Here is a 16,767-nt window from a genome sequence, read left to right on the forward strand (position 1 = left end):
TTATCCCCTCTCTTAAAAAGGAATACTAAATTCTGCAGGACCAAAGTTCCTATTTCCATAGTGCAATATAAATGTGGGTTTATGTTTGCAAATAAAGTTGCTGAAACTTCACAGTATAATATGGGAATTCCTTTGGCATCCAAGTGCGAATCTGACTCAGACCGAAATTATTAAAAAGTCACTGTGATGGGGGGAAGGAAGGGACTGGGGAAGGGCTGGGGAAGGAAGGGACTCTTATTTGGGCCAAAGATAGAGGCAATGTCCAGGGCCGTATTTGAGAATTTTAGAGGGTCTCTGCCATACCTGTTAACTTCTCTGATTCTCCTAGAGAGCTCATCTACGGCCGTGGCTCCATTCATTACTTACAAACTGAAGAAAACAACCGGGTCAACATTTTCTGTCTCAGTTTTTCTCTGTGCTGACTTCTCACATCTCCAAGTACCTGTTGCATATTTTCTCTTTGATATTCTCTGGGTCTTTGATATCTCAAACAGAATAATTTATCTCCTTTGACAAACCTAAAACCCAGTCTGACTAGCCTACGTGTCCTTGGCACCAGTGTTCTCAAAGACATTCTCTCTCATTAGCTCGTGGTCATCATTGACTCCCTTCCTGTCTCTCTTACGCTCTACAGAAGCTTTATTTTATTAGTTCTTTTTTCACAGGCTCTCACTTTTACTTTTTCCGTGATCTGCCTTACTTAGACCCAGATTTCTTCTTGCCTGCACTGTTGAGATAAGATAACCTTGTCACACTGCTTTCCTGCCTGGAGCTTTCCCTGCTCCAGTCTAATTCATAGCCCACAGGAATAGCCTGAGACCAACTGAGAATGATTGAATCCAGCTTGTTAGGTTAAAACTGGGGACAAAAATAGGCTCTAAAAAGCTTAAACCAAAGTTTTTACTGGAATTCCTCCCCCACATGTCACATGAAGCAGGAATTGGACTATTCCCGGGTCCAAGAAAACAGCCATTGAGTGAACAGTAAGAGAGAGCCAATTTTAGACCCATGGTAGAAGAGCCTTCCCTGGATCCGAGCTGTGGCACAGTGGAACAGTACTAGTAGTGTATGAGAGTGAGTTCCCTCTCCTAGGTAATCACTTCTCAGGGATGTTGTCACAGGCTTACCTACTTCAGACCACATGACCACTAAGGTCTTTTCAAACTCCAGATTTTTGCAGCATAATCACAGCCCTCTCCACCTCTCTCTTTCTCTCTGCCTCCCACCTACTGGAAATCCAGAGTCCATTTTTGCTCCTCCATAATTCCCTAATTCCAAATCCTATGGTGGATGAACATACTGTCTTTCTCCAGACAGATGTTCCCCTGCTCACCCCATCCCATGGCTTTTCAGTCTAGGTTGCTGCCACCTCGGGTACTTAAGTAACCTGGAGGGTAGTTTTGGTTATTGAATACCTTTTATGTGCCAGGTTCTGTGCCCAGAATTTCTTCTCATTTTTATCGGTACAGTAACCCTGTGAAAATACTGTAGGGTTGGGGTTCTTTTTTAACTGATTTTAAAGAAGGGGAAACCCAGTATCATATAGGTAGTATGTGGCAAAGCTGGGACTGAACCAAGGTTTTCTAACTCCAAGTTTCGTGTACTTGAGAAAAGAGACCAAAGGAAGGAGGGGAAGAGTGGAGGTCCCTCAACCGTGGGCCGTGGATTTTGTGGGATAGGAAGCATGTTCACAGGGAATCCTACATATTGAAAAAGTACCTCTGGCACTTTTATCTCAATGAGCATTAAACTATATGTGTTGCCAGCAAAACTTATAAACTCTGCTGTTTAAAATAGTTACTGGGAGCTAACAAAGAAAAAAGAGGAAACTATAATATATTTGACTAGAACATAAAAGAACACTAATTACAGTACATTTTTATCATATGCGTAATCATCATGTAATATAGTACAAATGTTCATGTCCTTCAGTGTGTGTTACATTAACATTTCATTAATTATTTTTAATTTCAACACTACAGTGTTTTAATATGCCTAGCTTTCAGGTAGTATACTATCTAATCACAACTTTAAAAAAATTGGAGGTGCTGACAGTGGAGCACTAATAGAAAGAGGTTTGTGAGGTAATGGACATGGACATTACCAGCTCTGTGTGTTGCACATAATAAATGTTTATTGGATCTAAGTCTAGCATCTGTACCAGGAATGAGGTGAAAGGTCATGTCATTGGTTTGTTTTATTCCCTAATATAAGTAACCACCCAGATTTTCAAAAGCGTGTACCCTTTGACACAATCATCTCACTTTTAGAATTCGGTACACACAGTCAGGCCCCTATTGTTTATGACCCCATCTTTGTGAGCTGAAAATTAGAGAAATCAGAAAAGAACTAACAGTTGTTGAGTGCCTACTATATGCCAGACACTTTAGGTTTATCTGCTTGATCTTCAAACAATCCTGAGTAGTAGATATGTTACCTCTCTCTTAAGAATAAGAAAACTGAGGCCCATAAAGGCCAAGCATCTTGCCCAAGATCACATAGGTAGTAAATACCTGCCTTGGAATTTGATCTCAGATATCTCTGGCTCCAAAACCCATACTCCTTTCAATATACAAATGATTTAAACATTGGATTCTGTGGAAATGTGTGAGGTGGTGAGGGAGGCCAAGGGGAAGGCTGAGTGGGAGGAGCTCATCTCCCACCCTCACTTCAACCAGAGCACCTGGTTGAAAGTGCAATTACAAAGAATTTTAACCATTCCACTACATCATATATTAGTATGGGAATTTAACATTAAAAGGAATTTTTTAGTACTAGAATTAGAATTATAGTTCTATAATATGTACTGAGAGGTTGGTGTCTTACTAAAAATGACATAATCTATCATTATCCGTCAGCCAAGGAGACCTAAGTGGATTGGAAAAGGCACCCAGGAGTCATAAGCATTGATTTTAATTAAATCGATTTAATTTGGAATTTTGCAAAGATGAGTGTTGGGAGGTTTGAGATAATGAAGGTCACCTAATCCTGGGCTTAGCCTTCAGAGTAAAGATTCACACAGAGAGTCCCCACAAAGCCAGATGGACCCGTTTTGGTTGAATGTTAACAATGTAGTATGGGCACAACTTGATGTTTCACTTAAGCTACCTAACAAAACTGGAGACACCACCACACTGATGTGTGCCAAACTTGCTATTTTAGGAGAGGGCACCTGAACTTTAATCTGTCTGACTTATTTGTTTATTCATTTATCCGTTCATTTATTCTGGAGGTGGAAGGAGGTTGACTACAAGGTATTTTGCCCAGGGAAGTGAACTGGAGATGAACTCTTTGAGACCTGCTCACTGCACTAAATCAGATTTTGGTGGTTGGTGTTTTCTTATTTAAAGGTGTGGAAACCTTTCAAAATGTTTGAGTAGTCTTTCAAACCTCTCACATACCTTTATTACTTTAAGGTGGGGGTAGGGATGGTACGGGAGGGGTGTTAAATTACTTTCCTTATGGGGAAAACAACTAAGCTTTTCCCCATTACCCAATTGTGTTACAGAGTCCTGTCAGTTCCTATAGAGCAATAAATGCAGTTTCAATGGACAAAGGCTGAAAAAAAATCACAATATTAGCCCACAAATGGAGGTGAAAATGAAGAGGTTAAAAAGTATATTATTTGTTTGAAAAGTACCCAGGATCAAAACTTCTTTAGAATGTAAGAGCCCAGGTGAACCCTGGGCTCTTTCCTCAGGCAACAGAGACCTCTGGCTAGAGAAATATATTTGTAGTCTCCTGCTCGAGATTTTCTCTGATTCTCATTTTATTTTTATTCCAGTTGCTACATTGATGGCCGGGTGGTCAAGGTGATGGACTTCCTGAAAACTCGCCTATTAGACACACTCTCTGACCAGATTAGGAAAATTCAGAAAGTGAGTAAAAATCTCTGGGGAAGAAGAGGAGTGAGTTTGGGGGTAAGGTGAGGAAAATGTCACAGAGTTCCAGCTGGGTGTTAGCACTGTGGGTAGAAAAATAGTGCAGTCTGGATTTGCATGGCCAAGAGGTGCCTCTCACAGCTGATGATTGCTGTTTATTGCTTTTCAGATTAAGAAGGGTTTGAATGTACCATATCCAAGTTTAAAAGCTTCTCTATTTTAATAACAAACATTTTGTAACTGTTGGCTTCTAAATTGTGAGTTTCTTAAGGGAAGAATAAGTTTACTTTCTTTTTGCAGGAGTTTATTTTGGGTTAGTTTAGGAGAGAATGGTTACATTTATTCAGTGGAGTTGTGGTCTGGGATATTGGCAATTCTGAGCCACATTTACACTATTCCTAGGTGTCTTAGAATCAGCCAAGTAACATCTTACTTTTGTAGAGATGTTGGAGAAGATAAGGTTAAATTAAGCAATTGTATGTAGGTCCTACTGGCAGGACACCTGTGGTTAGTAGTTCTCAAACTTGAATACAATCAAAATCACCAGAGATTGCTTGTAGTTTCCAATCTCACTTCTGATGTTCTGATTTAGTATGTCTGGAGTGGATCCCAGACATCTCTATTTTTAATAGTCATCTGTCAAGTGATTCCACCCAGTGCAGATCACGTTTTGAAATACACTAGATTAGTTAATTCTGAACTGTGAGGATCTTATGCCTACAATTTCCATCTGCCTCTACAAAATGGTGATATCTCATCTTTAGTTTCCTAGTCAGGTCCTTTTCCAGGGAATGAGGACCTTTTGAACATTCAACTTTATTTTGAGCAAATTAAACACATCTTTGCAGAAAAATAGCAACAGGTAGGCCCCCATTAATATGGGATGAATGAGGGGAGTTCCCCGGTGGTCCAATGGTTAGGACTGTATGCTTTCACTGCCAAGGGCATGGGTTCAATCCCCGGTCCGGGAACTAAGATCCTGCAAGCCGTGAGGTGCAGCCGAAAACACAAAATATATATGGGATGAATGAATAAATGAATGGGCAAATAAATGAATGGCTCATTATAAAATTAGTTGTGAAAAAAATACTATTTGGAGCAATCATAGAAAAGCACTCTTGATTGCTAAAGGGGAGGTCTGTACACTTTTCTGTATTCATACCAATGCCATACTCAGATTACAAAATAGCTTTTGGAGTCTTTAGCGGCTGGGAGGCCTCAGGACTTCTGAATTTCTACATCCCAGTCTGATCCCTCTGGGGATCAGGTGCACTGACCAGCACCCTTATCTGCCACTGTCTCCTACTAGGCAAAGCCTAGAAGAACTAAATGATTTGAAATATCTCTGTCAATCTCTTTGACATTCACTTAGTTTTTAATATTTAAATATTTAATATTTACTGAGCTTTTAGCAAGTACCAGGCAAAGTGCCAGGTGCTGAGGATACAATATGTAATAAGACATGGTCTCTGCCCTCAAGGAACTCACAGTTTTGAGGTTTAATACTTACTTTGAACAGGTTGAAAAACATATTACCTAATGGAGTAGAATGTCAGCCTGTTGAACACTACAGTTTTCTAGCGCATTATGCTAATCCAGTATTAGTTATTGGCCTCTAAAAAAAGAGGAGGAGATTTCTTTCATTCATTCATTCTTTCATTCAGTAGATATTTATTGAGTGTTTACTGTGTTCCAGGCACTATACTAAGTTTCTGTATTACAACAGTGTACAAGACAACAAGTCTTTATATTTTTGGCTTTTCCAGTTTTGAGCCTAATGATCTGATCAAAGGATTGTCATTGGAAGTAAAATGATTCAGTGGTATCATGGCACTGTGAGTGAAGGTTCATGTAATTCTTTAAGTAGAATAGGTAGCTCTAGGTCAAAGCCAAGACAAATGGATTAGAAGTTAGGTTCTTCCCTTTCTCCCCACTACCCAGTACTCTCCACCACTGCATACACCTTCACCATCACAGAATGTTCAGAGACTGAAATAAGTGGCTAAACTCACCTCCTGAAATGGCCAGGCAAGGCCAAAGAAACTTAGAGTAAAGGACTCAAACCCTGTGCTCAATTGAAATTCAGACCTTTAAAAACATGTTTGATGGACTTGGAAGGGGAGAGCTAAGTGCGGTTGCAGGGGGGAGCAGTGGAGTCTCCAAGAGAAATAACCTATATACAGAAGGCACCTGGCAGGGGATGGCTAGAATTAGCAGTAGGACCTGGAGTCACCTTTTGGCTGTTGCAAATACAACGTGCTCAGAGGTCCCCTCAGGCTTATGTTCCTGTTCCGGTTATGTCTTGCTGTGCAACAAGTTACCCCAAAACTTAGCGGCTTAGAACAGTCATCTGTTATGACTGTGAATCCTGTGGGTCAGGAATTCCCATAAGGATAACTTGTCTTTGCTCCATTAGCTTCAGCTGGAAAACTCAAAGACTGGGGTAATTCAAAGGCTGGCGACTGGAATTATCAGAAGGCTCGTTCACTCATGTGTCTGGCAGTTGGTTGATGTCAGTTGTCAGCTAGTACCTTTGTGGGGCTGATAACGGGAATGCCTCTTTGTGTAGCCTGGGCTTCCTCCCAAGGTTTTAAAGTCAGATGCCCAAGACAGAGAGCCAGGTGGAAGCTCTGTCACCTTTTCTATCTACCCTCAGAAGTCATAGGGCATCACTTCAACCACAGTCTATACATTGAGACAGTCACCAAGGCCCATAGGGATTTAAGACAAGAGGAAATAAACTTCTCTGGATGGGGGAGTGGCAAGGTTCTGGAAGGGCATATAAGACCAGAAATATTTTTTCAGTCATTTTTGGAAAATACTGTCTGCCAAAGTTCCATGCTCCTTGTTTCATTTAGTAGCTCATTCAGTTATTTCTCTGACTGGTTTTCTTTTTCCAATTCTCTTTTGCAAAGCTCTTGCCAGATATTGCCTTAAATGGGTATCTGCTAGGGGTGTTGCTGGATCACAGATTCCTTGAGCTTTGATCCATGGGATAGACCTTCTATTGGTTACAGCAGCCTGGACCCAGTTGTTAGGGCCTCGAGGATGAGAGTCTCTACCACAGCCCAGGATATGCCAGGTACTGGCCTGACTTGGGGAGATGAGGGCTGGGAGACCAGAGAAGGGTCACCAAGATTTTCCAGTTGAAAAGTTACTTTGGCTGTTCCTGAAGTCCCCTGTGGATGGGTGGAGGTTTGGGGAATTAAATTCCAGGGTACAAACTGGGGCAGAGTGATCAAACTCCTTCTTTTGAGCCCCCAAAACCAATTTGGAGATGGACCAAGTAAGATTTTAATATGTATATAACTGGAACTCTCATCCAAAAGCTAGAAATGGAATCTTTGTTTCTTCTCTATTTTGAGAAGTTCAGAGAAGTCCTAATGACCTCTCCTTAGGTCCACAATAATGGAAAAAAGGGCAAATTTCCCACCAAAACAGATTCACGTGAGATTGGTTAGATAAACCAGTGGTGAGGCTGTTTGAAGAAGAGATAGGATACAGGATTTGAAGTCTAGTGGCTTGGGTTGTATGACCTTGGGCCATTCACGTAACTTCTCTGATTTTGTTTCTTCATCTGTAAAATGAGGATGCTAAGAATACAGTCAGCCCTCTGTATCTGTATCCATGTGTTCTGCATCTGTGGATTCAACCAACCACAGACTGAAAATATTCAAGAAAAAAATTTTCAGAAGGTTCCAAAAGGCAAAACTTGAATTTGCCATGTACCAGCAACTGTTTACATAACACTTACATTGTATTAGGTAGTGTAAGTAATCTAGAGATGATTTAAAGTACATGGAAGGATGTGCATAGGTTATAATACAAACACCATACCATTTTATATAGGGACTTGAGCAACTGCAGATTTTGATATCCACAATTGTTCCTGGAACGAGTACCCGACAGATAGGGACCACTGTACTATCCTCCTTCCCTCTTAGGGAGATTAGGAAGGTCACATGAGGCCCTGTTTTGTTAACTGCTAGTGAATGCTAGTTCTTATTGCTATTATTATTGTTATTTCAGTTATTGTGGTTATTTTTTTTTTACATCTTTATTGGAGTATAATTGCTTTACAATGGTGTGTTAGTTTCTGCTTTATAACAAAGTGAATCGGTTATACATATACATATGTTCCCATATCTCTTCCCTCTTGTGTCTCCCTCCCTCCCACCCTCCCTATCCCACCCCTCCAGGTGGTCACAAAGCACCGAGCTGATCTTCCTGTGCTATGTGGCTGCTTCCCACTAGCTATCTACCTTACGTTTGGTAGTGTATATATGTCCATGCCTCTCCCTCACTTTGTCTATTGTGGTTATTTTTAATAATAATTTACGTAACTGGAGAAGCTTCATGTTACCTTTATCCTCAACTTGTTCTTTGCTTTTTTCCTCTTTCCTCTTTCTTTGAACCCTGGAGAATATGATAGGTGATATTTTTGGCACCTGAAAGGCAGTGCTAAAAACAGTTGTGGTTTCCAAATTTGGACTGCCACTTAAGAATTTTCAGTTTTCTGAGCAGTGGGTGAATTCTGGTTATGTGAAAATCTACGTGATGCATTTGAAAGCCTAACAGAGACAATGTTTGGACAACCCACTCCTTTGCATGATCCACACACTCTCTCCCTTCCATTAGAATGAGGATAATCATCTGTACTTTGGGAGATGAGTCAAGGGAAAGAGTTGAGAATCTCTCAATGCAGGCAAGAGTCAGACAGGAAAGTGAGAGATGTTCAGGATACAGTGCAGATGGTATAGCATGGATAGCTGGGCTGACTCCAAAACAGTAACATAAGAACCAAGATGAACCACTTCGGCTTAAGTCACTTGGACTCTATGATTTGTGTCATCTCCTAGAGGAATCAGAGGAGGAAATAACACTTTTTGATATTATTTTCAGCAATTCAATAGGCACAGGAAGGAGTTGGTGAAATCCCAGTCATAAGGGAAGTATTTCCAAAAGTACTGTCCTTGTGATTGCATTTTGAATACTAAATAAAATGAACAATTGGCTTCCCTAATATTTGAAAATGTCCTTCCTTCCTCCCTTCCTTCTTTCTTCCCTTCCTTCCTTCATTTATCAACTGTTTATGACATTCTTGTATCTTCAAGACTCCTGAGGATGAAATGGAGAACAAGACTGTGTGGTGGTTATCTTCAAAGACCTTATGGTCTAATGGGAAAATAGTTAATGAAGCAAGCAATGATAGTAAGATGCAATGATTCCCATAACAGGGGATGTTTCGGGTGCTACAGGAGCCCATGGTGAGATGTATCTACCTTAGTTTGTAAAGGAAGGGAAATTGGGCAAGTCTTCCCAGAGGAAGTGACATTTAGGCTAATTCTGAAAGGATAGACACCTTCTAATTTATACAGTTCTTCTTAGGGTGTGATCAGAGGACTCCTGGTGGTAGATGTATATGGTGGAGGGAATGGTTTACATGATTTATAATATGACCATGATCATTCTTTTGTTAATATCATCATTGCTTATGATTGCTCATAATACTTAATAAAGATTAATTCTTTTGAAATCTCAATAAATGCAGTAACATTATACCCCTTTTTCCAATATATCGTAGTTGCAATATCATGGAAGTAGGTAAGGCAGAGGAATATTTAATCCTTTGGAAGTAACGAATAGATTAAAAAGGAAACTTTTTTCTCAGCCAACTGCTGGTTTACCTACTTATATCAAAGTATATCAAAGGGGAAGAGGGTAAAAGAATAACAGTTATTCTTGAGGATCATAGAATAACTGGATGCACAACTAAAGGAAAATGAGGACAATGACAATGTTAACCTTCTCTAATGAAGAAAAGTGGAAAATGAAAATACCTTAGTAGGGTAAGAACAGTAGTATCACTACTGGAAAAAAAAATCACTGTTTCATTGGTTGATTCATTCATTCACTCATTCATTCATTCATTCAATAATGTTGACGGCTTATTTCAATGTGCCAGTGCCTGCCATAGTGCCTGTCACTTGGCAGGTGCTCAATCAATATTGGAGGGAGGCAGTTAGGGAGTGGAAGGTGAATGAGCAGAGTAAAATAGTGGGAGAAATGTAAAAGAAGCAAAGTAATGTGTATGTCTCAATCGCATTTGGATCTGCTATCTCAGCTGTTCACATGCAAAAGAAGCTAGTCTGCTACTAACTTTGTAACATAGTGTTGAATAGATAGATATTGATTTAGGCAACCAAAAATGGGCTATGCCTATATGTAGGCACAGTAGGAGAGTATCTTCTGGGTATATGCTTAAGGGTGAAAGAAAGTTCTCTTTGTGGCTCAAAGTAACATTTCAGTCAGTTTGCTAATGCCAGATATTTCATTTTAGAAAAATAATTTTTCATTTTACATTAGGGGGAGGAAGCAGAATATAAATAACTTGAGAAGAGGCAAACTACACTGATTTAAAATCACACTAAGGTGTTAATATCAAATAATCCTTTCCCAAGAGCAGGGTTTTTTTCTTTGCAATAATTTTAGTTTATTTAAAAAAAATTTTTTAATTGAAGTATAATTGAATTGCCATGTTATGTTAATTACTGCTGTACAGCAAAGTGACTCAGTTATACATATTTGTGCATTCTTTTTCATATTCCTTTCTATTATGGTTTATCACAGGATATTGAATATAGTTCCCTGTGCTATACAGTAGGACCTTCTTGTTTATCCATTCTATATATACCAGTTTGCATCTGCTAATCCCAAATTCCCAACCCAACCCTCTCCCACCTGCCTCCCCCTTGACAACCACCAGTCTATTCTCTATGTCCATGTTTCTGCTTCTGTTTCATAGATAGGTTCATTTGTGTCATATTTTAGATTCCATATATAAGTGATATCATATGGTATCTGTCCTTTCCAAGAGCAGGTTTTGATGGAGGGGAAGAGAAACACAGGGCAAAGAAATACTTAAGAGAGTCAGAGGACCCTAAACACAAACTGTGCCACAGTAATACCTTAGGTGACATCCAGGTGTGAGTCTAAGTTTTATGGGGCTGGAAGCTTATACAATGGGGACCTCTTTAAGAAAAAGAAAACAAAACAAATTTGCATGTTTTAGAAATATATCTGACCATATTAACACATTATCATGGCCCTTCCCAGGACATTAGTAGAGGCCTGTGAAAACGGGGAGCTGGAAGTTGACGAGCTTCCCAGTAAATTAGCCTCTGTGACTCAACTTGGCTATCTGAAAATGGGAGAATATGTCCCAAGGGAAACTTTGGCTCTTCTCTTTCAGATATAAGACACTAATGATAAATAGGGGAATCTAGCTGGAAAGGTATGTTTACCACAAAAGAGCTCCAAAGTTTCGGTCAGTGTCCTTCCAAGAACCACATTTCCTTGATTCTTAAACACAAACAATTATAAAATGTAACATCAATTTAATAACAGCTGAGGGGAGAGAGTAAACAGCTGGCAAATTTCTTTTGATGAAAAACATTCTGATTTCAACACCATTAAAATGTGGAAAATGCATCATCAACTGACAAAAATATAGTAATTGTATCACCTTTTAGGCTACAAATGCCATCGATTGAGTGCATCATATATTGCTAACCCATTGAAGAGACCAGTAATTTTTTTCAAGGCCACACTTACTAAGTAGTAAAATTAGAACTCCTAACTCCAGGGCCCACACGCTATCCAATACACCGTTCTGAATCTCCCATGCTAGTTAACCATTAATTTTGTAGCCCATGGAATATTTATATTCCTGACCATCCAGGATGAGGAAACCTTTTTAAATAGAAGAATACTGAATGTTCCTGGTGAAAGAATATCAAATTGACCTCTTGGTCAGTTGATATAATCTGGGGTGGGTGTCCTAGAAGTGAAAGCTGAATGAAAGTTGGAGGCCACAATCTTAGGTGATATCTAATATTATCACAATGTTAGATAGTGGAAGCAGACAAGGATTTTCAGGGAGTGATTTGCATTCATTCACTGGGCACCATTCGTATGTTTCATGTGCACATGTATAGTGAGGTCCTGCTGGGTGGAAGGCAATGACCATATGAAGGACATATTGGGGGAAGGGCCCTGAGAACAAACTGCTACTTGGGGCAAAAATCTTCTTCAGGAGGAAAAGGCAGCTTGGGGTGACCTTCTAACATTTCCACATGGAAGTGGGGAGATTACAGGGTTTGTCTTGAACGAGAGGAAATTACCTCTGAGGCTGGTGGAGCCTATGACTCGTCAGTAGGTAGACAGTAAGCCTGAGGGATTGGTTAGTCATAGAAGAGGACTGGAGAAGGGAAGAAGAGTGTTTTATGTGCAGGTAGCTGCTGTCCAGTCTTTCCCTCCACCAGCACTTATCCTTGAACATAGTCATTGCTTTGGGACTGTGAAACTTTCTTCCTCATTTTCTTGCATATGATCATAATTTCCTTGCCTCCCCAGTGACTTTCTTTTTTGTGTATTTTCTTATTTTAATTTTATGTTTAGTTGCAATTACACTTGATTGCTTTTCCGCGGTTTGAGATAACAAGAGCAGAGAATACAATTTTAAATCCTAAAAATGACACAGAAACAGAAGCCACAAATTAAAAATTGATCTGATACCAAAAGAAAATGGGCAAATATGGCACTCCGGAACAGGAAGATGTTAAAAAGAAATTATACAGAAAAAATTAATGAAACTGACAGGAAGTTCATTAGACAGAAGAAATAAATCAGGAAGAATGTGATGAGATATTGGAATTGGCTGAGCTCAGAATAGCTCGGCTTGTCTAACCTGAGAAGGACATATTAAATATGGAGGCAGTTTAGTGAACCAGAAGCTTCTAGTTCTCCTCAAACAGGAAAATTCAATTAGAAAGTGAACAGAGTCCCGAAATGGAACTGTGAGGATTTGATGTTTGCTCTTATGGTTTTGAGGTTATTAGTTATCTTCTCTGATATCTACTCAGCATTTCCATTGGTAAAATATTACCTCTCTCACTTATTAACAAGTAAACTACTTCACTGTCTCATTATTTAACAAGTTTTTAATAAGCGAAGTGGCTGACAAGTATTTCACAGGGCATGCAAAATGGAAAAAAACGTGGCTTTCTCAAGTAGCTTATGGTGTAGGAGGGTGAGGCAAACAGAAAGTTACAACTCAGTATAATAAGGTCAAGGATAGCAATAGGTTCCAAGAACTTTGGAGGCCAGAGGAGAGAATTAATTTTCTGAAGTTTTGAGAAAAGTTTCACAGAGGAGGTAACATTTAAAATAAGCCATGAAAAAAAAAATCAGACAACATGGCTGAGGAGTGAGTAAGGGACAAAGTGATCATCAAAAACCTAAAAGAAAATCATGTAGTTGAAAAATGGTGAGTCCATTTTGTGTGGTGAACCTCAGATCTTGTGGGGACGGAGAGGAGAAAAGGTAGCCAAGGGGTAGTTATGAAAGGTCTTACATACCAAGTAAAGGAGTTGGTATCATATCCCATGGATCCATGTTTATCACCACGATTTCACCATGTTTAACATGCTCCCATGGACAAGTGGATAAAATAGACTACGGGGCTCTGTGTAGTTTACTGGCTCCTTTGCTTTTTTTTCCATGTTAAGGAAACATTTCGTAGTTCTGACGAATGAAAAGAATATTATTGTGATAACATTGAATCTACTTTCTTTTATTTTTAAGTAAATCATTTCCCAAATCACTGCTTTCAATATTATCTGAAACAAGTCACTCATAGCGCATCTGCCAGATAGTCGCACAGAACACTCTGTGAGCACATGATTGAGTTCTGCTGCTGGTAATGGAAAGCCACAGAGGTTCTGAAACTAGGGAGGAACTTGTCAAGTTAACAAACAGCAGCACTGTACAGGATAGTCTTGAGAAGGATACACTTTCAGGAAGACCAAGGGAGAAATGATAAGATCCGGAACTCAGGAAGGGACAGTGAGTGAGAAAGGAGAGGGCAGAATGGAATGATCCTGTCCTCTTCTAATATAGTAGGTAGCTTAGAGTCAAAAACACACAAGAAGGATGGAAAAATAATTGGAGCATTACTCTCAAGAGCTCTCACCTGGACCTCTTATAAATATAGTAAGGAACAAAGAGGCAGGGGCACCCCCAAGAAGAGCTATGTGCATGGGTAAGGTTTAAGAAGCTCCCTAAAGCTATTCAGCTCCTTTTAACCAGTGACATAGGGGACCAGTTCTGGCTGCTTAAAGAGCTACTGCTCTTCCTGAAGTCCTGGGGGAAGTTGATTTTCAACTATATGAGATGCTGGAATTAATGGATTCCAGCGTCTTTTGGAGGGTGGGCCTCTTGCCAGGGCTGATTAGCCCCACTGGCCTGTCCACTATTCCTGTTTTATTGCTTCCTTTCTCATTAAGGAAGGTGTTGGGTTTGGATAACCATAAGCGACATGTCTGCTGTTAGAAGTCTGCCATCGCTTGCACACTGAAACCAGGCTCTCAGGATTCTTTTTTAAACAGATCACAGATTGAGAGAAACAGGAAAAGGAAGCCCAGGTTTGAAAATATGCCACAAAAAAGGTTATTTTCCTATTTTTACTGTTTTCTTTTTTAAAAAATATTCAAAGTGGTAGGGAAAATAAAACTTAAAAGAAAAAAAATCAATACTGTTTTTCTCTCTCACCCCTCCTCTCTCAGTGTAGCCACACGAAGCAGTCCTGATGTCCTCAACCCCTGAAATGAGAGGAAAGGGAGTTTGAGGGTTTCCCTTCATACCACCCTGCCCCCAGCTGGCCCAAGGATTCTGAGCAGCCACTGGCAACTTGCTAAGCTGTTCTGTGGATGCCTCAAAGCTCCCTTGTCCACATGGACCCAAGGCCTGAAGTCTAATGGGGACAAAAGAACTGCTAAAAGGGAGACAACCACTCAACTCCCCTCTCCCTTCACTTCACTTCTTCTCCCTCCCCAGACAATGTGTTCCTTAAAATAATCTTCATTGGCACATCATTTCTCACCAGTAACTGTACCCTGGTTCTTTCCAGTCCTCCAGTTTTCTCTCTTCCAGCACAGGGGGGATCATATTTACTCAGAAAACCACAGTGTTAAACTATAGCCCTTAGTTTCTTAGAGTTTCGCTTTCTAAGGGAATTTTGCAGCTGGTTCCATCTGTTTTTCCTGATTTTTTTCTCTTCTGTCCATGCTAATTTCCTCTACAGTCCCAACCAGCACCCAGCCTCAGCACCTCCCCTACACGTTGCTATGATGGTCTTCTCCGCTCATAGTAGACACACAGTTCATTAAGCCTCTCACCATGTCCGAAATAGGCCTTTCCCTGCTACTTAGCATACATCTGGTCTATTACCTACCACCACAAACGTATCCAAAAGAAAAGCAACCAACTGTAATGTTAGATTGATCCAGACACAATCTCATGTGCTTTGGACAAAGAGAGTTGTCTAGGTAACATTTGCTTTACTTTAAGCGCAAGAGGGAGGAGATACGGGGATATATGTATATGCATAGCTGATTCACTTTGTTATAAAGCAGAAACTAACACACCATTGTAAAGCAATTATACTCCAATAAAGATGTTAAAAAAAAAAAAAGAGCTTACCATATGCCAGACACCTTTCCAAGTGCTTTACAAATATTAGGTCATTTAAATATTAGAAAATGCTCTCCTTTTCTAATTTTACAGCTGAGGAAATTAAGGCACAGTGAGGTCAACAGTGAGTCAATGATAAAACCAGTATTCAAACACAGGCAATGTGTGTAGAGTCCATGCCCCTAACCACTAATCAATTCTGCCTCACCAATTACAAGAAGTTTTAGATTGTTTCCTTCCAAATCTTCCTGCAAGTCAGAAGACAATTCAGATGAACTTTATTTACACAGAGTCTGTGTCCTTGCTGAGTCCTGTGTACACAGTAATTTATAAATCCAACCATTTTCTGGAATCAAGTCCTCATTTAAAGGAACTAGACTTTAAAGTCCTTACATAAGGAGCTAGAGGGATCTCTCCTGACTACCGTCTAAAATATCAACCCTCCCCTCCTGCCAAGGCACTTTCTGTCAGATTACTCTGTTTCATTTTCCTTCTCGGCACTTATTATTTCTAAATTTATGTTTGTGTGTTTATTGTCAGTCTCCTCCCCTTGACTAAAATATAAGCCAGTGAGAGCAGAGACTTCTGTTTCATTCACTGTCTGCCCCTAGAACTCTGCTTGGCATAGAGCAAATGCTCAGTATTTGTTGAGTGAATGAATAAATGCATTTGATAATGCCTTAATGTTTTTGGATGGACATCCTTTGCCCTTTTTCAGTCTAATTTAAAATATTCCCCTTAGGAAATTTCACCTACTCCTGTGGCTTTTTCCACCACTCTCAATACTTACCTCTGGCCCAGATCTTCAGATCTTTGTTTTTGAGATTACCAGCTCTGACCAGCTCTGGCTTTTTTTTTTTTTTTTTTTTTTTGTCTCCCATATTTGTTATCTAATTTTAATTTCCATAATCAAATTTACTCTTGACCTTTGAGGGATAGGAGCCAAGGGGACCTGCATAAGCATTACAAAATACTAATACATTTTAACATTTTGTATTTGGAAAGGACTTAGATTTCATCTACTTCAAATTTGTGGCTTTACATGTTGGTGAAGAAATTGAATTCCAAGATAATGCTGGGCCAGAAGTCTCACAGCTGCTGTGTGGTAGAACCCCAGACTTCCAGGACGTATTCCTCTTTCCACATCAGTTATCTGCCTATTAGCGTCTACCTCTCCTTTTGCTAATGATACATACACACAAACACACACACACACGGCTTTATTGAGGTATAATTCATATACCATAAGATTCACCCTTTAAAAGTGTGAAATTCAGTGGCTTTTAGTATATTCACAGAATTGTGAAACCATCACCACTGTTTAATTTTAGAACATGTTCATTACCCTCCAGAG

At 39.7% G+C, this 16,767-nt stretch overlaps 1 protein-coding gene across 2 annotated transcripts in view; it reads left to right on the top strand.

Moving 5' to 3' along the window:
• HPSE2 (heparanase 2 (inactive)) overlaps positions 1–16,767 on the top strand; it is a 581,960-nt gene that overhangs the window by 409,238 nt on the left and 155,955 nt on the right. For both annotated transcript variants that reach the window (XM_067709748.1, XM_067709749.1), the window contains one exon: positions 3,785–3,878. In XM_067709748.1, the coding sequence (XP_067565849.1) occupies positions 3,785–3,878 (94 nt within the window). The remainder of the gene's footprint in view (positions 1–3,784; positions 3,879–16,767) is intronic.

The sequence above is a fragment of the Pseudorca crassidens genome, chromosome 16 (genome assembly GCF_039906515.1).
Source record: "Pseudorca crassidens isolate mPseCra1 chromosome 16, mPseCra1.hap1, whole genome shotgun sequence".
Lineage (NCBI taxonomy): Eukaryota > Metazoa > Chordata > Mammalia > Artiodactyla > Delphinidae > Pseudorca > Pseudorca crassidens.